Here is a 25,638-nt window from a genome sequence, read left to right on the forward strand (position 1 = left end):
ATGCTAGGGTAACAATCACGCTAAAGCATTAGTTCTCAAAGTACAACAAAAGTGGACAGAGTACTATCTGAAAATTAATATAAGATCTTTCCATCAGAGGATAAGATCAGACTACCTCTTCGCATTCCAAGAAGTTGAGAACAGAGAGAATTAGTTACATGTTGAGAAGTGACTAGATTAAGTATGTTTTGATATACACACATTACAAAGAAATCTTGTGGTCAGTCATCTTAGTATAGACTCTGCAATGAACACAAATTCATTCTGTCTTTGTGAAGACAGAAAATCAACTACTAAGCAAATAACATTTTTATTCTGAAATTTCAAACTCCTTCATGCTCTAGCATTGAAAGAATGAAAAGGAAAAACAGCAAGTTTGGCTGTAATAATGATCAGACTTTAATTTTAAAACATTACATTTTTCTGTCTTTGTTATGATTATAGTGACTCCATATCTCTTCTCCTTGTGTTTTGAATGTCAGGATTTGCCAGCCTTCCCATAAACACAATTGAACCTAGAAATTAAAAGAGTATTACATATGTTTACTGGTAAGCATTTCTGTGGATTTCAGTAACAATTATTAAGAATAAGAACATAACTTTTTTCATCTATTCCTACTTTTCCTTGTCAATAGAAAATATGTCAGAGTTAAATGTAATGACACAAACAACATTAAATTCTATTCCCCTATCTGGCCAAACTGACCCTGCCAGCCCTTATTATTTGTATGAAGAAAAAAATCCTATGCTAAACATAAAATTTCATTTATATCTAAGCTACAATTGTATGGCTTGGAGTACTTACAATACAGTATTTTGTATCATACACCATACTGTACATGCAAAGAAAGCATGTAACAGTGATTGCTTTTTTTCCTGTGTACCAGAGATTTTTATTATGGACACTTGTAGTAGAGGCTCCATATTTAAGGTTACATTCTAAAAGGGCCTAAAATACAGCAGAAGTTCCTATTTTTTCTCTAAAAGTAGGTGACCAGTCAGTATGAAATTTCACTGTTTTATTTTTTGTGCCTTTTGAGTTCTCTGCAAAGTTTTTGGTTTGTTTCTCTTCAGAAGTTTTTAATAGGAAATCTTTGTATCTGAGCTCTGACAGAAGTTTATCCACAGTAGTCTTAGCTTTTATTGTTGAACAATCTCTCTTTTAAAAAAGATCATCATTGCAAAACTCGATAGAAAGGTGGATCCTGACTAGATCTGGTGCAGCAGGTAGGTTTTGCATGAGTAGATATACAGTTTAGGGTAATCTTAACTATTGTTCTTCTTCTAACTGAAAGTTTATGGACTGCGAACACAAATCTTAACAATACTTCAGTATATGTCAAGTTCTTGGTATCAATAAGTCACTGTAGTTTTGCATTTTGGAAAGATTAATTAGATCAACACAGTAAGTTACTTTAGGCAGTTAGAAAGAAATATTACAACTTTGGTGTAAAGAGTTTCTTCTGGGCTAACCCATGGGCAAGGTTAAGATTTTGTCATGGTTATTTTTAGTAAAAGTCACGGACAGGTCGCGGGCATTAAACAAAAATTCACGGAAGCCCGTGACCTGTCTGTGACTTTTACTAAAAATAAGGGGGTGTGGGGGGGCTAATTGCCAGGAGCTCCAGGCTCCTGCTGCCCACAGCAGCTCGGGGTTGGCAACTCAGAGCTCCAGGGTTCCTGCCATCTGTGACAACTCAGAGCTCTGGGGCCGGCAGCTGGGAGCTGCGGGGCCCCTGTTGCCCCAGGGCATGAGGCTGAAGCAGAAAATGTCACGGAGGCCTCAGAAAGTCACGGAAGCCATGATTTTCATAACCTCTGTGACAAAATCTTATCCTTACCCATGGGTTAAACATTTTACAGTGATAGGAGGGGTAGCCATGTTAGTCTGCTCCCATACGTCTGTTAGTCTATAAGGTGCCACAGGACTCTTTGTCACGTTTTACAATGTATGCCCTATTGTGCCTCAAGTCTCTCTCTGTTACTTGCTGACAGCTCCATTAACTCAGACTACCAACCCTAGGGAATTTTAGTCCCACCTCTCCACCGCCCGGAATAGTTTACCATTATTAAAGACTTTACTTTGCCTCAGGAACTAATCCCTTTATGGTATGACCTCTTTGTGACTTCCTGCTGTTGCCAAAGGCCATTTCCGTTTGACTCTAGTATTATACATAGTAAAATCCCATTTTCTCCCCTATTGAAAGTCTCTTTTTGCAGTGAATTCACTACTAAGGAATAGTGTAAGATTCGAAATGGAAGTCTCGCTCTGGGAGAGGAAGTCTTCATTAGAATCCTTTCACAGAGCTGCCTCTACATCCCCTCCTCAGAGGCTACTCAAAAGGCATTGGTTCTCATCTATGGCAGACCCTGCTTCCTTGACATTTATAGAGCATTATTAAGTTATTATGCAGTGTGCTGTGTGCTCAAACTTTTTAAAAACCTAGATAGTAGTCCATTAGTAAGAGGTCATCTTTCCCATTTAATTAGAAGAGATTTTTGCCCACCGTGATCCTGGAGGCTATCAAAAATCTCATGTAGCTTCATTGGTTCTTTTGCATGTGAATTCACTGAAGATTTCCAACTTGGATAACTTATCTTGGATGACAGCATTCATATAAAGCCAGAAAAGGACATCTCTTCACATTGCCCAGTTAGGCAGTGTGAGTATTTAGCATTTTTGTCCCCATGCTATGCAGTATTGTGGTACAATGTTCTTTATCCAGAATCTTATCTCACACAGCAATTTATTCTCCTGGTCCCAATAGGTTTTTTATCTTCACTAGATCCATGGCTCTTCCTGTTGGCCATCCATCTAGAATTACTCTCTCAAGTTGATAAAAGGTTGGGTCTTTTCTTTTATTTATTTATTTATTTTGCACATTTGAGCTTATCTAATTTTGTTTTTAAATGGAAATATCTGAGATAGTTATTTATATATTCAGATTCCTCTCCCAGCAGTCCCTGGTTTTCACTATTTCTGGGAATCCTGGAGCTTTTTTACCAGTGCTATGTGTACTGGGAAAAGATTGAACCCAATTTGCTGCCATCTGACATGGTTCAGAATTACAGAAGGTTAATACTGGTGCCCACTAACTGTGATGGCTACTGTTATACTCCTATCACTCCACATCACTGTAATATCTGAACACCTTTCTTTAAAGCATTAAGTGACATAATTAACCTCTGTCATGTGTGATTTATTCTCTCGCTCATCCTCTCTCCAGGATGAGTGTTCAGACAAGTCGTATGTGGGAGGGGCAGTATAGCAGCCTCCAGGAAAGGGGGTGTTTTCATCAGAAGACAGGGAATTGATCCAAATATTCCACAATAATCACACTGTTTTATAGAATTTGGCCCATTCATGCCTGACCTAAATAGGATGTATCAGGCCTATATTGGTCTTCAAATGCCTATCATTATGACAGATTTCCTGAAACTCCTTTCCAAAGTTGCTATAACAAAAAGTACTGATTGTGTAATTGTTAAAAATAACAGTAATTTTTCCTCTTTTATGGCAGCCATTACCATCTTCTATAAATGAGTTGTCATTCATCTTAATCCCTAATTTAAAGGAGTATCTTAGTTTTGACTTTTTAATTTCGGAACAGATCGTAAAACAGTAGAGATTTTCATTAAACACTGATTGTTAAAAGTTATAGCTAAAAAAAGAAGAATTTTCCCCTGGTATTCCCCCCACACACACACTTTTGTGTGCGGATTGCCATCATATGGCTCTGTAATACAAAATAACCAATAACTGCTGCCATGTGGTAATGAAATAAAGGAATCAAACATGTTTATTTTGAATGGGATGATTTCCCATTGCATCAATGCCACATGCTCCTTTAGTTCCTTTGGTTCATGTAGTTTATGAAATGTATTTGTGCTAAGGAATTTGCACTACCTAAAGGTTAAAATAAAAACTGCTATCACTCAATTGAATCCTATGTGTGCGGGGGGGAGGGTGTGAACATATGGTCTTAGCTTTGAATATTTCTGGAAAATAAGTGTTCTATTTCTGTTTATTTGGAAGGGGTTTAAAGAATCTCACTTTAGCAGAATCATTTATGATGAGCAGTAGAAAGGAAAAACTCAAAAAAAAAAAATCATTCGAGAAGAGCTAAAGCTAAAATATTAATGCAAGAAGCTGACCTAAAACTTCTGCTGGGACCTAATGCCTATAGGATTATGGAGTCTATTACTATTTAAAAATAAAACATTCTTAAAAGAAAACTGATTTCACATAACTTCAAAACAATAGTTTTAGACATAAAGCTTTTAAATAACTGTATTAGCCTCAATGAACAAACTTGCCTCCAAAATCATTAGAATAGGGGTTCCAAACTCATTCTGTGGAAATGGCTGAATTCCTTTTTTTTTTAATTAATACGCTTAGGTCAGGGCTACAAAGCTAGGGCAATATGCTGCTCTCAAGCCACACAGTAGATGTCCCAATGGTATGTCACTAGAAGTTTTGCAAAGTGACTGAGGGAAAAATATGGTACTTAGGTAGTAACTAATATTTTCGTTAGCAAAGTTAAATGTTGCATTCAGCACCACTTGATTGGGGGAGGAGGTGGAGAATGAAAACCATGTTTAGGACTACCATAAATTCAGCTCTTTATTCTGTTCTGGACACAGAACCCAACAGTATCCGTTCTCTGAGCCCCTATTCTTGGTACAGAGCTCAGAGGACAAGCTTTAAAAGACAGGAAAAGAAATGAAAGGACTACATACTCCACTGCTTATAGCAGTGTACTTTTAAAATTGATGTGTATGAAGTGGAAGGCCACCTGCCTTTGTCTAGTCCTCCTATATTGATCCCCGCCTACATCCAACCACAATATTTATACATGCTAAGTGAATATTTCTGCTGAAGTGATCCGCAGTTAAATAGTTAATGTTGATATTTATTAGTCATCAGACTTGAGAGGTAATATCCTACTGAGGTGAATGGGATACCTTTTGGCCATACTAGGCCAAATTCTGCTCTCAGTTATGCTGCTGTTAATTCACATCAGCAGTATTGTCAGCTCTCGTGTGATGGGACTTACAAATCCCTCACTAAGGTGGAGGCAGGGGAAAGGCTGGAGTAGTACTGGACCAGGAAAGCGCTGCCCCTCAGGCACTGCAGAGGATTTGTCTGGGGAAATGAGCAGTATAAAAAGAGCTCCAGCAACCCAGCAGAGGGGAGGAGAGAAATCATTTCCAGGAGGAGAAGGAGGAGCTCTTACAGAGGAGGTCTTGCAATGAGTCTTACTCCCACTTCTTTGAGACATCACCCAAGAGGCAGGGAGAACCATGTGCAGGGCACCAAAGGGTTGCCTGTATGCGTCAGCCCTGAGACTCGGGGTTTGGAGCAAAGGACTGTAATCAAACAGCAGCCACGCCCCAAACTGAGACATCAGGTGGGGTAAGAAGTGGCCCCCAGGAAGATGAACAGGAGGTGGGCAAAGCATAGGTCAGCCTGTGCTGTCACACTTGGCTAGAACCTGGAGGAGTGAGAGAGCCTTGGACTCCCTACCCACCAGAGATTCACCTATGCCTAGCTCTGGGACAGGCAGGACTAGGAGGTTACTGATAAGAAAGCTGAGCCATCTGAACCCTGTCCCTGGCACATTGAACTGAAAGGGACTAAAGCAACAGGCCCTGACAAGTAGACCTGCTGGCTGAACGGACAACCGTGCTACATCTCTCCATCTTATTGTGACATTGGGTGTTTTTCTATCTGTCAATGGAGCTGAAGCTAGCAAGATGGCTGCCATTTCCCTACAGCCTATCTGCATGTGGAAGGGAAGCTGCCCTGAATAAAATTGGCTTCCATCACCCACTGTTTTCAGAGAGATTGAAGCTAGGAAGGTGGATTGGCAGAATAAGGGGAGCAGAAGGGAGGAGTGGCGAGGGGAAATCCTGAGTAGGGAGAGTAGTGCCCAGTTTTGGGCAGAGAAGAGAGTGGGAGGGAAGTTGGGGAAGTGTTGCTTCTGGGAAAAGGCTAAAACCGATTCCATATTGTTTTTACTGTGCCATTACCACTTATATCAATGATTGCTAAAAGTTTACAGTTCTTTCTGTATATCTGTAACTCATCAATCCTAGGAAGTAATGTGTGTTCTATGTGTGAGTGTGAACCATGGTGCATGAATTAGGTCAGTGGTTCCCAAACTACATACCATCCACCTCTTCCTTTATTGAAAGGAAACAAGCTGGGGGGAGAGAGTCGAGATAATTAGAGAAAAGGGATGGCAGTTTTCCTGTCTTAAGGTTGAGGTGACGATAAGCGAGCAGCCAGGGAGAGTCATGCAGTTTTGTGTGCATTAAAAGTTGACTTTTCAACCTGAAATTATCCCACACAAGGTGGCAGAAGATTAGAGGTGAGTTAAAAAGTCAAAAGACAAACTAGAAAACATGATTTGATTATTTTTTTTAAATCTCACGATTTTGGGAGTACTAACATTATTTTTGATTTCTTGAGGTTGGCAATACTACGTCAGTGAAATTATTCCAGATATACAGTAATGTAATTTAGGAGCGAATCTGACCTGTTTCTTTTGTCTGTCAATGCAGGAAGACAACACTGCCTTCATTCACATTAGGAAGGTTCTCTTTACCACCAGAAAGGTTCAAATTATTGATTCTCATGTGGGAGGGGGAGCAGGGCAGAGAACAGGTAAAGAAAGCTGAAATTCTGTAGAATTTTCAACTGGTGTGGGGTCTGGATTAATAGATTAAACAAACCACATCTGGCTGACAGGCCTGAAGTTTGAAACACATATGTGAGAAGATAAAATTAAGACAGAGAATCGTCTGAATGTGAATATATGTGAAATTTACATACCTTGTTAAAGAGACACAAATTCAAACCAACAGCTTTCCTAATTTCCTTATTAATAGTACTTTAGATTGTTAAAATCAAAAGAACTTTACAAAGAGAGTTTTCTTTTTACTGTTTATGTTTTTCTTTTTGCATTTCACTTATCTTAGATAATGGTCAGACTATGCAGTGTTGTTGTAGCTGTGTTGGTCCTAGGATATTAGAAATACAATATAGGTGAGGTAATATCTTTTATTGAACCAACTTCTGTTGGTAAGAGAGAGAATCTTTCGAGCTTACACAAAAAGCTTGTCCCTCTCACCAGCAGAAGTTGGTCCAATAAAAGATATTACCTCACCCACCTTGTCTCTCTAATAGTCAGACTAATCAGTTTCACTTTTATTTGTAATTAGAAGTTTCATAGTCCATTTCACTTCCTTGTTCCCCTGCACTAGTACAATGTGCTGTCCTGTTTGGGTTGCAGACACTGCACAGGAATGTTTAAATACAAACAAGAACATTTTTTTCTTAATTGTATTATTATCTTCCATATTTTCCCCACAATAGCCACATTTTGGTTAGTGCTATCTGACACGTACCCCTCTGAAAAATCCAAGGAGAGGGAGTGTAAACGCAATAACCTTACCTGTTGGATTATGTTTCAGGATAAATAGGAATGGGCGGTTAGCCACAAACTGGTTATGTGACATACTCATGATTGCTGCCATATGCGTGCCTACAAACACAAAGTAATAGATTTTCTGTTAGGGATCAATCCTTAGCCCAGCACAAAGCCTAAGCAGAAGGTTCAGGTGCTGGAGGAGTGCCTTTGGGGTAAAGAAGGCATCTTCCCTCCTCAAGCCAAGGAAGCTGCTAAGAAGCCACCCTGTGTGCGGCAGTGGGAGCGGGGGAATGGAGCTACCTGAAGCCAGTGACTGAAACAGCTTTGTTATTTTCTAATGTCCAGGGGATTGGATGATCCAATGTGTAGGGAGCATAAGCAAAGCTAGGCTCTGCACCATACAGCCAGTCACCTCCCCCTAGCATAAAGGAACCACACCCATTCTGGTACCAGAGGCCTTCTGTGGCCATGGAGGATGGGCTGGATTTCTACATCACAGATTAGAAATATCAGTCAGTCATTCTTACAAAAGAGAATTTGCTATAACAGATCAGACTATCGTCCCATTATGTCAGGTGTCTAGTATATGGTGCAGTAAGGAGAAGTGATGCATCTATGTAAAATGCCTTTCACTCTGAGTCACACACACTGGATGAACTGCTGTTCTTGATTACCAGATGACAAATGTATTTTAACTGGCTTTTTTCTTTAGTTACAAATCATAAAGACAACTGCACAATTACAAGAACAAATCACTCGTCTATTATACAGCTGCTTTGTAATATGACATTTTCTTTGAGGACTTAGCACAAACTATTAAGATAATAACCTGCTGAAGATATCTTGAGACTTTAACTTCTTCAGCTCAAGATGTGGCATTTCATTTTAAAACTCATCTGAATGGAATATTGTAACTATATTCTGTTTTAACTATAGTTATTACCTTCCTAGCAGGCATCTGTCAAACTGAAAGCTTAAAATGGCCCATTTAAGCAGTGATATATGTGCTCAAGAACAATGGTTTACAACTGAAAATGGGCTGGTTAAGAATTAAGATATGATACTGCAAGACTGTCATTAAAATAAAATCAGGTTATCTTCTGTTTCATATTAACATCCTTGCTAGATAAAGTAAATCATCTCCATTACAAAGGGCTTCATGAGCAGCCCATGGACAATATGGAATTTTGCCAGTCCTAAAAGCTAGAGCAGACATTATCAGAAAGACAAGCTGAACTTTTTCACGCAATGTAATACAAATACAGTGCCAACAGGCTGGGCCCAGCAGTCTAGGGCTTACTTGTTACTATGTGAGGGAGCAGAATTCAAATCCCTTGCTCCTAGGTCAGCAGCAGCTGGGAAAATTGAGAAGACAGAGCACTCAGCCTTTGCAGAACAGGGCCTTTTATCACTCCTTAGCCAGTTTGAGAGTGACATTGATGAGCTCAGAAGGAACCATCTTCAACAGGCCTTAATAAGAGGGATGGTTGTCACAACACTGGGCATTTTGGTGGGGGTAGTTAATGGTTTTGAGGTGCTTTGATACTAAGATGCCCCCATCACTGTAATATCTGAGCATATCCCAGTCAATGACTTGCCACCAAAATACCTAATATTACAACAATCATCCTTCTGATACAGAACGTAGTAAATGCAAAAACTCAGAGGGGATATTTAGGCTCTAAGAAACACTTGGGAGGAACACTATGAGGAAAGAAAATGCAGACAGGAACCAAAAAAAACCTAATAGATGGTATACTTGGTGTGGGAGCAAGCTCTGACTTCCTGCAGATAGTGTTATAAATATCATATGCACAATGTAATTCAATTAGTGTTGTTCGATCCAGGGACGGATTATTTATTAAGTACTTAATATAGAGAACACTTTCAAGTAGCGTGTCTGGGAGCTATGAATTCATTTAATAGCTGCTAGCAAGCGGATTGCTTCCAATATTCTTCTTCACTAAGTGCTGAGTTGAGACACAATGCACCTAATTCTCCTCTCACATATACTCACAAACAGCAAGAGTAATTGCATTACGGTCCATGAAGGTACACAATGCAGAATTTGCTATTATTACCTAACTTTGTTAGCCATGTTTTTAGTGTGTGTGTGTGTTAAAAATTCAAATCAAACATATATTAAATTTAAAACCCCTAAAAAGAAATAGTCCAAGGTGTGTTTTTTCTAGGACCTAAATGACACTAAAGGCAGGTCCACACTGGGGTGGGGGATCGATCTAGGAAACGCAACTTCAGCTACGAGAATAGCGTAGCTGAAGTCGACGTTTCCTAGATCGAACTAAATTTACTTACTGCGGGTCCACGCGGCGCAGGCAGGCTCCCCCGTCGACAGCGCTTCCTCCTCTCGGCAAGCAGGAGTTGGTTTGATGGGATAATGTGATTTTAGTCAAACAGGCATTAACGGGCCATCGCGGGTAAAATGAGGGTCCGGCTGTAGAATCTTGCCTGTATGCTCGGGGTTCTGCTGATCGCCATATTTGGGGTCGGGAAGGAATTTTCCTCCAGGGTAGATTGGCAGAGGCCCTGGAGGTTTTTCGCCTTCCTCCGCAGCATAGGGCAGGGGTCGCAGGCTGGAAGATTCTGTTGTGGGTGAGTCAGCTTTTGTGGCCTGCATCATGCGGGAGGTCAGACTAGATGACCATATTGGTCCCTTCTGACCTTAAAGTCTATGAGTCTATGAGTCTATGAGTTCCGCAGTCGACGGGGGAGCGCTTCTGGGATCGATCTATCGCGTCCAGATGAGACGGGATAAATCGATCCCAAAAGATCAATCTCTAGCCGCCGAATTGGGCGGGTAGTGTGGACCTACCCTTAGAAAACAATTCCTGCAGAGGAAACCAAATATGAAAATACAGGCTTTGACAGTGGCTTTAGCAGTCACTGCTCCACCCAACACTAGGGACTAGAGGGGTGCAGCAGTGATAATGGCCAGAGGCATTGTGCCTATGAAGGAGACTCAATTAAAACGCTGCCAGGGGCATTTGGTGGGGTGCAGAGCAGAGCACCATATGACACACAGAGTGGAATGTATATAACTACCCAAAAGCTGGCCTCGGAAATTCTCTGCTGGTGTGGAAGGAGGGTGGGGAGATGGCAACATAGCCAGGCTCCAACCTCACATCCGTTTTATGGGATCGGGGCCCTGGCAGTGCTATGATTCCCTATGCCTTGCATTAAAGAAGAGCAAACGTGAGATTCTGACTTCTCACTACACAAGTTGCACTGCACTAGATCCTTTTGTCCTTCCTCTATTCCCGTTGCACTCATGCATAGGAATGCATATTTTAAAAGTGTGCTTACTTTGGGGGGTAGGGACAAGGAAAGCATCCTGAAATTCAGAATAGGTACAAAGTGAGTATTCACCCACGAAAGCTTATGCTACAATACGTCTCTTAGTCTATAAGGTGCCACAGGACTCCTTGTAGCTTTTTACAGATCCAGACTAACACGGCTACCCCTCTGATACTTGACACCAGAATAGGTACAGTGTCAAAAATCTGTTTAAAAACAAACAAAAACAACAATAGAAATCAGTGCAATGATTTGCATGACCTGCATCGATACAAAGTCATGAATAAAAATAGCTGCTGAGCCTTTCATTTTGTAAACGTTGCCTTAAAAATCATTTATTTTGGATCCCAGCTGAAGTAGAAGTCACCAAGGGAGAACAGGTGCCTTTGACTGTAAGCATACTGAAGAAAATATATCAAGTTATAGCCAAACTTGTGGGTAAAGGCTGGATTTTTTTTATGTCCGATTATTGAGGAATGAAGTCCAGACACATGTAAGCCTCTTGCATGCATTTTAATAATTTAATTTGAAATGGAAGAACCATGGGTGAAAAGTGCACTCAATGATTTGCATCCAACATTTACTCAAGATCCACTCGCACCAAGTTCAGAATACATCAGAGTGATAAGTATTTATCCTCATAAGCAAAGCAAATCTTACTTGAGGATGCTGCAGCTTCACTGCCATCTTCATTGACCTCAATACAAACTTTTTGGATGGCTTTGGAAATGTGTATGTCAGATGATTCTGAAAGGGAAATATATAAATTAATACATTTTATGTTGAGAGATGAAGGCTCATGCACAATGCTTAAGTGTTAAAATCAGAGGACCCTTTCCATGTTCATTTCCTAGTTCCCACCCTCAAAAAATACATCCAAGATTTCCACCACTACCCACTCTCCCGTTAATGTTTGATGAGTTAAAGGGTGAAGAAACAAAGAAGCAAAGTCTAGGGGAGATGTACTGTATATTGAAAATATAGCATATACACTTGTCTGTAGATACACACATATATTTTTCATGTAATATAAGGAAAATGGTCTTGTCGGAACACTGGGATCTGAGAAATCTAGATCTTAAACAATCTTGGGTCCATTCTGTGTGTGTGTGTGTGTGTGTGTGTGTGTAATATTTTCTATAAACTAGGAGTCCATGAACTTCAAACCTTAGGTCTTCTATACATTCAAAATTACAATTCACTTGCTCCCCATATTTTAACATGAATCTAAGAATAAGCCACCCTTGTTCTCTGATGTAGAGTGGGGAAAAAATTTGCTTGTGCGTTTGTGTGCGCGCACGGATGTGTGTTCGCATGCACGTGCAGTTTTGCCTTGAGTATATACACCGAAAAGTACATGGTTAAAGTACATTATTATAAATGGTGATGACAACTTAAAACAGAGATAAAAGTTTCATAATTGTAATATCGGAATTATTAATCACTGCACCTGTTATTCCAGAAAGGTCGCAGCCGCCACTAAATATCTCTGTTACATTGAGGGAGCGCAGCGTTTCTTGTAAGTTCACTGTCTGTTCCATTTTAAACCTGTAGAGCGTATAGAAAAGAGACTCATTGTATAACTATCACTATTTTCCCAGTCAATAAATGATTTTCAATGGAAGCTGCAAGCCTAATGGTTAGATCAGGAGGCAGGAAGATAGAAAATCTAGATTATAGCCCCTGTTCTGCCACTGATTTGCTGTGTGCTCTTGGGCAAATCATTTAACCTCTCTGTACCTCAGTTTCACAATCTATAAAGTGAGTAAGTAGTTAAAGGCTACTTGCCCACTGATTGTAAAGTGCTCTGAGCTATATGGATGAAAAGCACTATCTAAGGCTTTCATAGTACTACTATTACTATTTTGAACAAGGGAGACAATGCTTAAAATTATGAAGAAACCAGACACAGAGGCATTACATAGTCGAAAACTCAAGTTGTAAAGTGTCATTGAGAGCAGCTGAACTTACCAGTGAATATTAAATAGTGCAAATCTTTAATTTAACTTTAATTTGTCAATGTAGTGTTACTAAATAAAGCACCTTTTTAGATCAGTGGTGGCTAAAATAACCATATGAGGGCTCACTTCCAAGCCAATGTTCACACTGCTCTGCCATCCAGGAAACCTGGGTTCTCATTTTGCCAGGGTCATTTACAAAAAGAGTGTGAAGTGAGTATAAAATGCCACCACTTGTGTAAGTGAATGAAGAGTTTTGATCTGATAACATTTCACACTTACTTGGAACAGGTGTAAAGGTCTACACAAGGTATAAGGTAGTGGAAAATCAAGTCCAATTTGATCCTGTGTTCACTGACACCAATGACAAAATTCCCATTGATTTAAGTGGGAGCAGAATCAGGGCCTGATGTTAGTAGGCTTTCTTGACTATTTTTGTATCTGATCCCTAATGCTTCCATAAACGGAAGATGAGAAGGGATAATGAACAAACAGAATACTTTTCAGAGTAGCAGCCGTGTTAGGTCACATAAATACCACCCTGTACCGGAAACCTACTGACCGCTACACTTACCTACATGCCTCCAGCTTCCATCCAGGACACACCACACGATCCATTGTCTACAGCCAAGCTCTAAGATATAACCGCATTTGCTCCAATCCGTCAGATAGAGACAAGCACCTACAAGATCTCTATCAAGCATTCTTAAAACTACAATACCCACCTACTGAAGTGAAAAAACAGATTGACAGAGCCAGACGAGTACCCAGAAGTCACCTCCTACAAGACAGGGCCGACAAAGAAAATAACAGAACACCACTAGCTGTCACCTTCAGCCCCCAACTAAAACCTCTCCAGCGCATCATCAGAGATCTACAACCTATCCTGAAAGATGACCCTTTACTCTCACAGATCTTGGGAGACAGACCTGTCCTTGCTTACAGACAACCCCCCAACCTAAAGCAAATACTCACCAGCAACCACACATCACTGAACAAAAACACTGACCCAGGAACCTATCCTTGTAACAAAGCCCGATGCCAACTCTGTCCACATATCTATTCAAGTGACACCATCATAGGGCCTAATCACATCAGCTATACCATCAGGGGCTCGTTCACCTGCACATCTACCAATGTGATATATGCCATCATGTGCCAGCAATGCCCCTCTGCCATGTACATTGGCCAAACCGGACAGTCTCTACGCAAAAGAATTAATGGACACAAATCTGACATCAGGAATCATAATACTCAAAAACCAGTGGGAGAACACTTTAACCTGTCTGGCCATTCTTTGACAGACCTGCGGGTGGCTATCTTAAAACAGAAAAACTTCAAAAACAGACTCCAACGAGAGACTGCTGAGCTGGAATTGATATGCAAACTAGACACAATCAACTCAGGGCTAAATAGGGATTGGGAATGGCTGAGCCATTACAAACATTGAATCTATCTCCCCTTGTAAGTATTCTCACACTTGCTTCTTTTTTTTTTTTTTTCCTCTTACTTAATTGGCCTCTCAGACTTGGTAAGACAACTCCCACCTGTTCATGCTCTCTGTATGTGTGTATATATATCTCCTCAATATATGTTTCACTCTATATGCATCCGAAGAAGTGGGTTGTAGCCCACGAAAGCTTATGCTCTAATAAATTTGTTAGTCTCTAAGGTGCCACAAGTACTCCTGTTATTTTTAAACAGAATACTGAGAAGTACATTACATACCTAGGGAGGCTTATTTCTACGTCTTCCTCTTGTGTTTCAGCAAACCAGTCTTTTATCAGCTGAGCTGTAATTAATTTTTCTACTTCTTCTATAGTTACATCTTCTGAAGGAAGTGTTAAAACTAAGCTGAACTCCTTCCCTTTGTAAGGTAATTCCAACACCTGGTAGCTCACATTATTGTCAGAAAAATGACCTAGAATAAAGACAAAATCATGGACTGCAATAAGCAAACTGAAACCACTAAGACAATATATATGATTTTATGGTCACCACACAGACATGCATATTTTACATTACCAAACTTTGTTCTCAGCTGAAGATGCATCATTGATATCTTTGTTACAGAACCATCTCTCTTAGTAAAATCCATCTCATGGGTAGCTTCTGGTCTGAACTTCTGCTTCCAGTCTCCTTTGAAGTAAATAGCGTTCACCAGAATAAGCCTAGTGAGGGGACCAAATTCTTCACTTGAAACGATATTTTTTATTTTGCCTATCGGGGGAAAAAAGGACATGAGCAAAATTTTCACACACTATAAATACCAGCTAGTCTATTTTAAACGCAATTAAAATGAGCGTGCATGTAATATGCAGGCTGTGATTTTAAAGATTCCCTGTTACAATAACACTCTGAAAAAAAGGCTATTGCACTCTGACATCAGAGAATAGTTTGTCATTATACTTTTGTACCAGTGAAGTGGATGGGATTTTGCCATTGACATAAATGGGAGCCAGAGCATGTTCATTATGTTAGGAGGGTTTTGTGTATAATCAGGGGCGGCTCTAGCTTTTTTGCCGCCCCAAGCATGGCAGCATGCATGCGGGAGGTCCGCCGGTCCCGTGGCTTCGGCGTACCCGCCACCGAATTGCCGCCGAATCCACCGGACCAGCGGACCTCCTGCAGGCAAGCCACCGAAGGCTGCCTGATGGCCACCCTCGCAGGGACCGGCAGGCTGCCCCCCGCGGCTTGCCGCCCCAGGCACGCACTTGGAGCGCTGGTGCCTGGAGCCGCCGCTGTGTATAATACGGAATATAATACTTTCCTGCAGAGTTCCAGGTTATATTGATATTGTCACAGTGCTCTGCACCCGAATGGAGGATTTATTTTTCAATGAACTTTCATCTTCCCCTTATAAAGAACAGGAGTACTTGTGGCACCTTAGAGACTAACAAATTTATTTGAGCATAAGCTTTCGTGGGCTCCAGCCCACTTCATGCATCCGATGAAGTGGGCTGTAGCCCACGAAAGCTTATGCTCAAATACATTTGTTAGTCTCTAAGGTGCCACAAGTACTCCTGTTCTTTTTGCGGATACAGACTAACACGGCTGCTACTCTGAAACCCTTATAAAGAAACACTCGATTCATAACATGAAGGTTAAGTGATGTAAGGGTGTCTATCTGAGTCTGCAGACAACATTATCTAAAAGGAGGTGTTAATGACATGAGGATAATTTAAATGCCAACATTAACCATTTCATTGCTTGTTATTTTAGCGGAAACATCAAGCGAATGGGCTTCTCCATTGTTGTTGAATGTAGCAGCAGATATTAGGATGTGTACAGTGGGGCACATAGTTGGTGTCAATAATTGCTTTGGTAAGGAATGAGCAATTCAAATGCCTTTTGCCTCCAAATTTAAAGTCCGCTCTCCACCTGTCCGAAAGGGAAAGGGGAAGAACTATCTCCTCTCCCTGGTACCAAACCCCTAAGTGACTCCAGAATAATGACAGCCTCCCCACCACTTACCACTCCTGGATACCAAAATCTCCTTTTGACCCATACCCAGCTTCCAAAACCTCCAACTTTCCCCTGGCAACTTCTTTGGTTCAGTTAGTCAATGTCACTACAAAATGTGCAGCATATCAGAGTTAAAATATAGGAGCAGCATAAAATAAATGGAACGTTATCAAACTGAATAACACACAAAATCCCATATTAATTGGCAAAGGAAGGTCAGAGAGGGCTTAGAGCCAGAGTTACATAATTCTGTGGACCCTGTTGTAAAATTAAACCTGAATGTTTCACGTTGGACATGGGGCTTTGGCTGCTAGCTTCTATATTTACATGGAGTATCAGAGTTTATTTAGCAGCTGTATAGTGTTCTGAAAATTACTAGATTTTACTAACATGTATTAATGATTTACAGTAAATGTGAGAAATGGAACACTTGTTATTAACAAATTAAATAATCATCTACTTGGCAAGGAGTAATAATTTCCAGTGTCCCCAAACCTGTAGCTGTGTAAAAATGCCATACTAAATAATTGTATTAAGAAATGCTTCACATGGCTGTGAATCAAAAGAAGATTATTGGAGTTAGCAAACAGCCTGGTATTTTTCTCTTTTTAAGGGCTAGTTACTAGTCTTAATAACAGGCTATATTGGAAAGAAGGCACTAACTTCCAGATTCCTTCTTCCTTCATATCTGTCACAGATCAATGATACAAACACCAACCCGTTCTATATATTTTAGGGCATTAAAGAGTAGGAACTTAACTAGCAAACAGTGATTTTATGAAAGCTAGAGAGAGAGTTTACCATCTGTTTTGTTTTCTACCCAGGTACTTATGGCCTCTGTGCAAGCTTTTGTGTCTTGGAAATTCACCAGTTTTATAGCAGTCTGAAAAAATTCCTTGTTGCTATGGAGATACTGTTCTTTTACAATGAATCCTTCTTGAAGGTAGAGGGCATTGGCAAGATTAAATGTAAATTCTTTCTTTTCTGAGGTGACAGAGAAAAGTGTCTGGAGCAGAGAGAATTCTTCACCTAAGGAAAATAAATGTTAATAGTAGCATCTTCATTTGAAGAACATAAAACAGCTGTGTAATAGCGTCGTTCTCCATATACAAAATGCATTCCCTAATCCCCTGAAGGCTGAGGTGCAGTACAACTAAGGCTGCTTTTGTAAATGAGCTGCAATATTCTGATTGTTTCCTTTATGCTACATGTACATTTTGAAAAAAATAAAAGATTCAGAGACCCACCACCACCACCACCACCACCACCACCCTGTCCCCAGAATACAGGCCCTTTCTACCCAAGCTACCTTGTAAAGGTAACTGGTAAGGTGACTAGATATTCCTGAAAACTGTCAGTGGTTTTAAGGCTTCTTCCAACATCCCTGTCAATGTCATAAAAAATTATTTTTGTGGCACAAGCCACCTGCAGATGCAGGAAAGTAAGCTACAGCAAAAGGGTTCAAGACTGGAAAACTCTAAGGAGGCAAATACTACCTCCCCCCCAAAAAAAAGTTTGATTCTGAAAGTGACGAGCATTGCTTGTTGGGGAGGTGGGGATAGAGAGAGAGAGAAGTAGGAACTCTTTTTGCTCTCTTCCCCACCCAAAACTCTCCTATGCATACCTCCTTCACCCCCCACTGAAACCATTCTCTCTCCTGGTCCTCTTGAGTGAAAGGTATAAACATATTCTATATAAGGAACAACATGCATTAGCCTACACATACAAGATTAATTCACATCACCAGCTTTAGTACAGAGACAGATTATGCCCCTCCTTACTCTCACTGGGTGTACCTTACTCCACAAGCAGAGCCAGTGAAATCAGTGGGATTATACCTAGAATAAGGTACTACTCAGCATGACAGGTTTCAGAGTAGCAGCCAAGTTAGTCTGTATCCGCAAAAAGAACAGGAGTACTTGTGGCACCTTAGAGACTAACAAATTTATTTGAGCATAAGCTTTCGTGGGATGCATCCGATGAAGTGGGCTGTAGCCACAAAAGCTTATGCTCAGATAAATTTGTTAGTCTCCAAGGTGCCACAAGTACTCCTGTTCTTTTTACTCAGCTTGAGTAAGGATGGCAAAGTCTGGCTCTTTTAACCTACATGCTCCTTCAAAGGATAATATTGAATGAGCAAAGCATGAACTAAATCTATTTAAAGACAGGGCGAATGACTCTCATTGGTACACTAATTAAATAGATACTATAAATTGAGTATTCCAAGTGTCTGACTCTGCATGCTTTTCAGTATTGGTAACATGTCTGATAGAGAAGATTTTTGAAGTCACTTTCACATGCTCAGGCTAACCTTATCTTTCTTAAAAGACACTGCGGGGGGCGGATAACTAGGGCACCCCTACCGAGTGTAGTTACACTTTAAAATCCACAATGTATTGATTACATACTTGATTTTTTAAAGTTCCCAGGCCAAATGCATTCCTGAAGGAACTCCACTGAAGTAACTCATTACATCAGGGCTGAATTTTGGCCTCCGGGATTCATTTAACTCTATAATTTAATACATGTAAAAAATGCAGCTTGCAGTGTATCTTCCCTCTTATGACCCAGGCTCAGCTCATTCTATTCCTCTCCTGTTGTGTCACATCTTTATAACAACACGGAGATATGAAATCCATTCAGTGTTGTAACCACCCACTCTAATTAGTTTCCGTTCGTGCCATATTGCATTGCATAGGCATTTTGGAAACATCCCTTTCTACCAGTGACTGGCAGCATGACACATGGCAGAGGTCAGAGACTTGATTTTCTAAGTAACTTGTCTGTTTAAATATTTTCTAAAAAAATAAAAACGGTTAATATTCATCTGCTTAAATGAATGGATTTATGTCATGCACTGAAGATCTATGAATATGCTGAGCCTTGATAAGTCATTATTCTTAGGCGTCCGTGGAAAAAGACCATTGTACCAAACAAAGTGCTGCAACGCAATGTTAACAATGTACTTTGTACATTGAATTTGATCTGCAGATCAGTGATCTCTATTAGGACAGATTGCATTAAAACTATTCAAAGCAATTAAAATTGACTTACTACATTTCCTGGAACCTGTAATTGAACACAGGTTTCAATTAATTCTACTTCTAGCTGTTAAGAATGCAGTGTTTTTTGTACAAAATGTACAAATTTTAAAATCATTTAGCCAACAAATTTTTGTATGTCTTTTTCACTGTAGAATAACCTACTGTAGGGTTATTTTTGAAACTTGTAATGACTTTCCTATTACTCTTCATTAAGATGATATTAAATATAAATAAGGAAGTGGCGGCCAGGGGTGAGTGGCTGGAGTTGACTTCTTATACCCCTTAGACCAGATTCTGATACTCTTAACTCATATTTGGGAGCACTGCACTCCGTAAGTAGTCTCAAGACTTCAATGGGATGATTTATGGATAAAGGTGCTATACAAATTGTATATATAATGTATTGGGCCCTATCAAATTCATGGTCCATTTTGGTCAATTTCACGGTCACAGGATTTAAAAAAATCACAAATTTCATGATTTCAGATATTTAAATCTGAAATTTCACGGTGTTGTAACTGTAGGCATCCTGACCCAAAAGGCAGTAGTGGGCGGGGGGAGGGGTTTCAAGGTTATTGTAGGGGGTCATGGTATTGCCACTCTTACTTCTGTGCTACAACTGGCGGCGGCGCTGCCTTCAGAGCTGGGCAGCCAGAGAGCGGTGGCTGCTGGCCGGGAGCCCAGCTCTGACGGCAGCGCCGCCGCCTGCAGAAGCAAGGATGGCATGGTATGGTATCCATGTCAGTGACTGAGCTGGCTGCTATGGAAGAACCTGTTCTGAGAACAAGAAATGTCCATGTGATCAGAAAGCAACTGAGGATCAGAGATTGTAGCTGCTGGCCAATGTCCTCTACCCTGTCCTGCATCTTAGATATGTCCATTTCTGTTTTACTAGTTAGCTTCATTAGTTTGAGATTGATATTTGATTTGTATTTTAAGATAAGAGAATGAGATCTAGCAAAAGGAACTAGTGCCATGTGACAGTGATATAATCATTCAAAATCCTGACCGTCATGTCATGTGACATAAGCTAGGTACTAAATGCCAGTCACTAACCAGCACTCCTGTGTGTTTCACCATCATTACACAGCATAAATGACAGTAGATCAAGCAATACTCACCATCTTTATTTCCTTGCAGTTTCAAAGCTTGTGTTATCTCATTAAGTGCTTTTCCCTTTGCCCCCAACTGCACCGTTCCAAGAAGTAAAGCGACACCAAGCGGCGAGTGTATGATGTTCTCCTCTTTAGGAGAACAATGAAGAACTTGGTAGAGATCCACTGCAAGTTGTGTAGTGCTATCAGCCATCGGATTAGAGATGGGGCTGCAAGTTAAGGACATTCCAGCTGTAATCAAGAGAAGGCTTTGAAATAAAGCACTTCTCATTGTAGCAGTTTATTGCAGCGTTTTCCCCTCTGAATGATTGGAACTGAAATCACATTATAAAAACCAGAATAGTGATTTAACTTCACACTACCACACTTGTCTGAGAAGTTATGATAAACAGCATCTAGCTCCTTTCCATAGTTCTACTGGTCAAGTTCTTTATCTCACCCATAAATTACACACCTAGTATAAAAGAAACTTGTTAACACTAGGAAATGTTACCTTTGATCTCTAATAGAACCTTATGTAAATCATCCCTTAAAGTAAACTGCTATACCTGAAAAGAGGTTTAATCTTGCTAAACAAAAACCTATATAAGAGTAGGTTAACGTGAATATTTAAAGATTGTTTGCAAGTATCATTCTGTGCAACTTTGGCATAATGTATAAAGTGTTCCCCTATTAAGTTCACTGTTTACCAGAGTTAGAAGTTATCCTTTAACAAGTCATAGGAAGGGAAAAGGAATGTCCTTTATTCTGTGCAGTCAGTTAAGTAACTGATCCATTTAATTGATGCTAGCAACAATTATATACACACAGCTGTATTACCACAACTGTACATAGTAAAAAATACCATGCTGTGCTTGATTTTATTTGGAGTGGAATATACTATTCCAAATGGAGATGGTCTGTAGCTGCAAAATATTAATCTGAATCTATACTTCTAACACCTTTAATTTTAGGGTGTTTGGATCTGGGATTTTGAATCAGTGTATTAAGATAACAGGGGGCTATTTGTACAATTCAGAACAGGGATGAGCTTTCAGACCCAAAAGTGTGTTTGAATCCAGGATTTTGGTATGGGTCACTCTTGAATTCCAGGTCAAATATTGCTTTAGAAATGTAGCCTCATAATACAAATGTAAATTTGAATAGATCTGGCTTTATAAAGCACCCTTCAAGTCTTATCACAAAAACATTTTACTAAACAATGAATTAAATTCTGGCACCGTAATACAGCAGATATTACAAAACTTAAAATTAACTCACGTGAAGCCCGAAATTCAATGGAATCCCTCCTACTCAAGAGTTACGTTGGAATTGTTAAATTCCAGCTGTGCAAGCACCAAGGGTAGACAGAGGGAGGATACCTCTAGACGTCAGCATTGAGTATAAGCCTGAATCATGTTAGGAAACTAGAGGTTGGAATTTTCAAAGGAGTCTAAGGGATCTCCCTTAGGCTGCTTTGAGCAATCTCAGCCTAAACCCCTAACTATCCATTTCAACTGCGCTACACTAAATTCATAATCCAAAGTCCACTGAAAATCACTGGATGTTTTCCATTGACTTTAATGGCTTTAAGCCCTAACACGTTAAGTTGCAGAATTATATTTTGAATTCAGTTACAATTACCCACTCCCATTCCTGCTGAAGTCACCGAAAGCACTTCCATTGATTTCAATGGAAATAAGAATCAGGCCCATATTTACTGCTCTGTCCTACCTTAAGACAGCTATAGCTAAAAGGAATTTGGATTAGGCAATAATAAAAATACACACCTACATAATTTAAAATATTTAGTTGTTTTATGCTAATAGCAACCAGTAATGCGTTTCCTGTTCCCAAAAGCAATTTAAAGAATTAATGCATATGCTTACCTGGAAAAACAGTTTCACCTCTCTCTCCACCCTTCACAGCAACACTATACTTAAAAACTGGTTTGCCTTGAAATGAAAAATAAAGAGCAACAAGGACAAGGACACTATTCTATGTTTATCATGAAAAGCAGCATGATTAATGTACCAAAACCCATAACAGGTGGCCACAAAGTTTATTATGAAAATTTGTCTTTTTAAAATGTGTCAATATTAATTGGGATGTCTTGCCTGGTGTAAGAAATTAATGGAGAGAACTGTTTTTCAGTTTAATGGGATGACAGCATGACTCAGAAACGTGACCACCGTCCTAATGCGCCCTTCGGATCCTTTTAGTTTACCTTGAGAGAGACTGCATTTGAAGCAGAACTATGGACTATGCTCCTGAATTGACCCATAGAAATAAAGGTTATTTTTTTCCACATGGTTTCACCTGCAAATTGCAAATACATCAGACATTGTGGGTGTATATATTTTAAGCATAGCTGGGAGGGGAAAGGGGACAAAGGGTTACATGTGTTTAGCCCCAGCCTCAGAGCATTGGGAGGCTCTGGCCTCCACAAGGCGTGGTTCTGCCTGGAGTTCCCCATTGTGCTGGAGCAATGATTGGGGGAAGGCTCCTTATTCCATCCTCACACACACAGTTCATAAGGGCTGGCACAATTTTAGCCTAAACAGTTTAGTGCAACAAGCAGTGATAAAATACTGTGACATTATATAATAGATATAAGGAATACATGACAGTGTGGGTAGAGGTTTTAGGGTGTGTCTACACTGCAATTAAAAGCCTGCGGCTGGCCCATGCCAGCTGACTTAAGTTTCTGGGGTCCAGGCTAAGGGGATGTTTAACTGCAGTGTAGACATTCAGGCTCAGGCTGGAGCCCGGACTCTAGGACTTTGCAAGTGTGGAGGGTCCCAGACTTAGGGCTGCAGCCCGAGCCCGAATGTCTACACCACAATTAAACAGCCCCTTAGCCCAAGTCTGCTGGTGTGGGCTTGCCACGGGTGTCTAATTGCAGTGTAGATGTACCCTTAGTCAGCCTGAGTATGGGATGGGCCCATCACAAGTTACGCAAGTCATCCCAAATGCATGCCAATAAAAAAAATTGATAAAAATTCATAAAATACTACCCCAGTCAGACATTTGTCATAGCCTGTATGTATTACAGAAATAGAATTTTAAGAAGTTCGAGAAACCATTTAGTGCCAATATTTATGATTTCTATAAAGCGAGGCTTCCTTAGTACAGCACCACAACTGCACAAGCTTTAGAGGAAGAATTGTATACATAACATATTGCCCAGCTTGCACCTCAGAGCCGCATGACTTTGAGACAAGGGTGGGAGGGCATTGCCTTTCATTTCTAGAAGGCAAGAAGGAGCATTTCTATGGCAGATTGCTTTTTTTTAAAAAAAATTGGCTTCTGCTTGAAGCTAGTCAGTTCTGAAATTTAAGTGGAAATGAGATCAGAATAAAGTTAATTCATGTTACTCAGCACCACACAGTTGACAGGGACAGTACCCTCTGCTCTACCAATGCTCTCAGCCTTGTTCACTTTTCCTTCAGCTTTTCATGAAACCACCTCCATGCCTTCATCCACATGGACCCCCATGCATGGTACAGCTCAAGCTCATCTGCAGTGCCGTTGCCCTGCCACAACCAAATTCACCTTGAAGACTCCTGCCATGGTGCTGATAGTGAATTAAGATGACCTGTATGTGAGGAGCATGTTGTGCCTGTTGCCTATATTCCTCCTCCATGGTCCACTAAGGGCGCTCACTCAAGGGTCCTCAGAGGCCCATGTCCCTCTCCCTCCTGATTGTGGTTTTCCCAGGCTGCACAGTTCCCTACCTAAACTGTGCTATTCTCAGCAAGCCAGACTGCCTAAACAAGCTAGCGTCTGCACTTTGCTTTCTCCCCAGAGGCTAAAAACTTATTGCCACAGTAATAAGTTACCAGATATTTCTAAGCAAGCACATTTATTCTTAAGGTGTGAGCATTATAAAGAAAACATATGAAAACAATAAAAGAACCTACACGCATACAAAAAGTTTACCAGAGATTACCCCCCAACTCCAATCTAGTTCTCTGATAGGTATCAGTGCTTCAAAACCCACAACTGGGTTTCCCCCATGGTTACCAGTTCATAACTGTCTCAGATTCAAAGCTACAATGAATAGCTCTGTCTTTCCTTTATACAGCTTGGGTCTTTGATCTTGATCTCTTGTAACAAGTAATCAGCAGACAATGGCCCACCCTTGAAGGCACAGCTTCAAAGGACTGAGTTTCGGCATAATTGGAGGTGGGGAATTTGCATTCACCACCCCCTACAGATTCCCCAGGGAAACCACTTAACACACTTTGTCCCAAAAGTGCATTCTTGTGTGGTACATTGTTCAATATAGTCCTTTGAACACCCAGGTCTCACATCGCATCCCCTCTCCCCCGAGGGGTTACATACAATCTCAGCCCACAATAAAACAAACCATTCATACATTCATTAATACAATGGACCCCAAAGATACTTAAAGTTAATCCAATAAGGTCTCCCAAGGATATTGCAGGAAAATGCATATCTTTCACACGTTTCCTTTCCCCTAACCTCCGTGCACTTGTCTATCCTTACACTGTAAGCTCCTCAGAGCAGAGATCATGTTTCAGTGTTTGGAAAGCACCAAGCACATAGTGAGCACGACCATAAAAGCACAGTAAGTCATAATAATAATAATGTGGAATATGTGAAATGGCTGCGGGTAATTTTTTCATATTTTATAAAACGCCATACACATTTATGATGCTGTATAAATAACATGTAGGCAATGTTATAGTACAGTTAAATTGATCTTAGGCACTACTTGCTACAGTAAGTAAATAATTGTCAGACAGAAAAGTGGGATTTTTTAATACACTGCTTCTCTTTAGAAATAAATTTACACTCAGGAACAAAATAAAGTTTACAAACACTCAAAAACAGGAGTAACAGTTCTTCTAGCTATAAAAGTGTTCTTGAAATTTATTCTTCACATTCAAGGTCTGTAGTTTAATTGTTTTGTATGCCTGTGCTTGACTTATTGGTGCAATTGTTCACTGACATTTATTTCCATATTGCCAAGGTGATCAAAAACAGCTCTGAAAGGAAGACGTTGAGTTAATTATACATATGCTGTATTTTTAAGTCTTTTTAGTTTTTATGTTATAATATGACTATTTATTAATGTCACTGCAGTGTTCTTATACAGCATATTTTGTTTGCTTTAAATGACTCTTACCATGAGTTTATCTAACACAGTGTTTCTCAAACAGGGGCCGCCGCTTGTGTAGGGAAAGCCCCTGGTAGGCCGGGCTGGTTTGTTTACCTGCCCCGTCCGCAGGTCCGGCCGATCGCGGCTCCCACTGGCCGCGGTTCGCCGCTGCAGGCCAATGGGAGCTGCTGGAAACGG

General features: G+C 40.3%; 1 protein-coding gene across 1 annotated transcript; it reads right to left on the reverse strand.

Annotated features, from left to right (window-relative positions):
- Positions 1 to 438: 438 nt before the first annotated feature.
- SERPINI2 (serpin family I member 2) lies at positions 439 to 20,604 on the reverse strand. The gene is made up of 8 exons (XM_065411229.1): positions 20,340 to 20,604; positions 16,976 to 17,203; positions 14,735 to 14,929; positions 14,438 to 14,630; positions 12,202 to 12,299; positions 11,412 to 11,498; positions 7,461 to 7,550; positions 439 to 515 (listed from the first exon to the last, which is right to left on the reverse strand). The coding sequence occupies exons 1-8, from the start codon at positions 20,602 to 20,604 to the stop codon at positions 439 to 441; spliced, it is 1,233 nt and encodes a 410-aa protein (XP_065267301.1).
- Between the last annotated feature and the right edge of the window lie 5,034 nt (positions 20,605 to 25,638).

This window comes from Emys orbicularis, chromosome 9 (assembly GCF_028017835.1).
Source record: "Emys orbicularis isolate rEmyOrb1 chromosome 9, rEmyOrb1.hap1, whole genome shotgun sequence".
Taxonomy (NCBI): Eukaryota; Metazoa; Chordata; order Testudines; family Emydidae; genus Emys; species Emys orbicularis.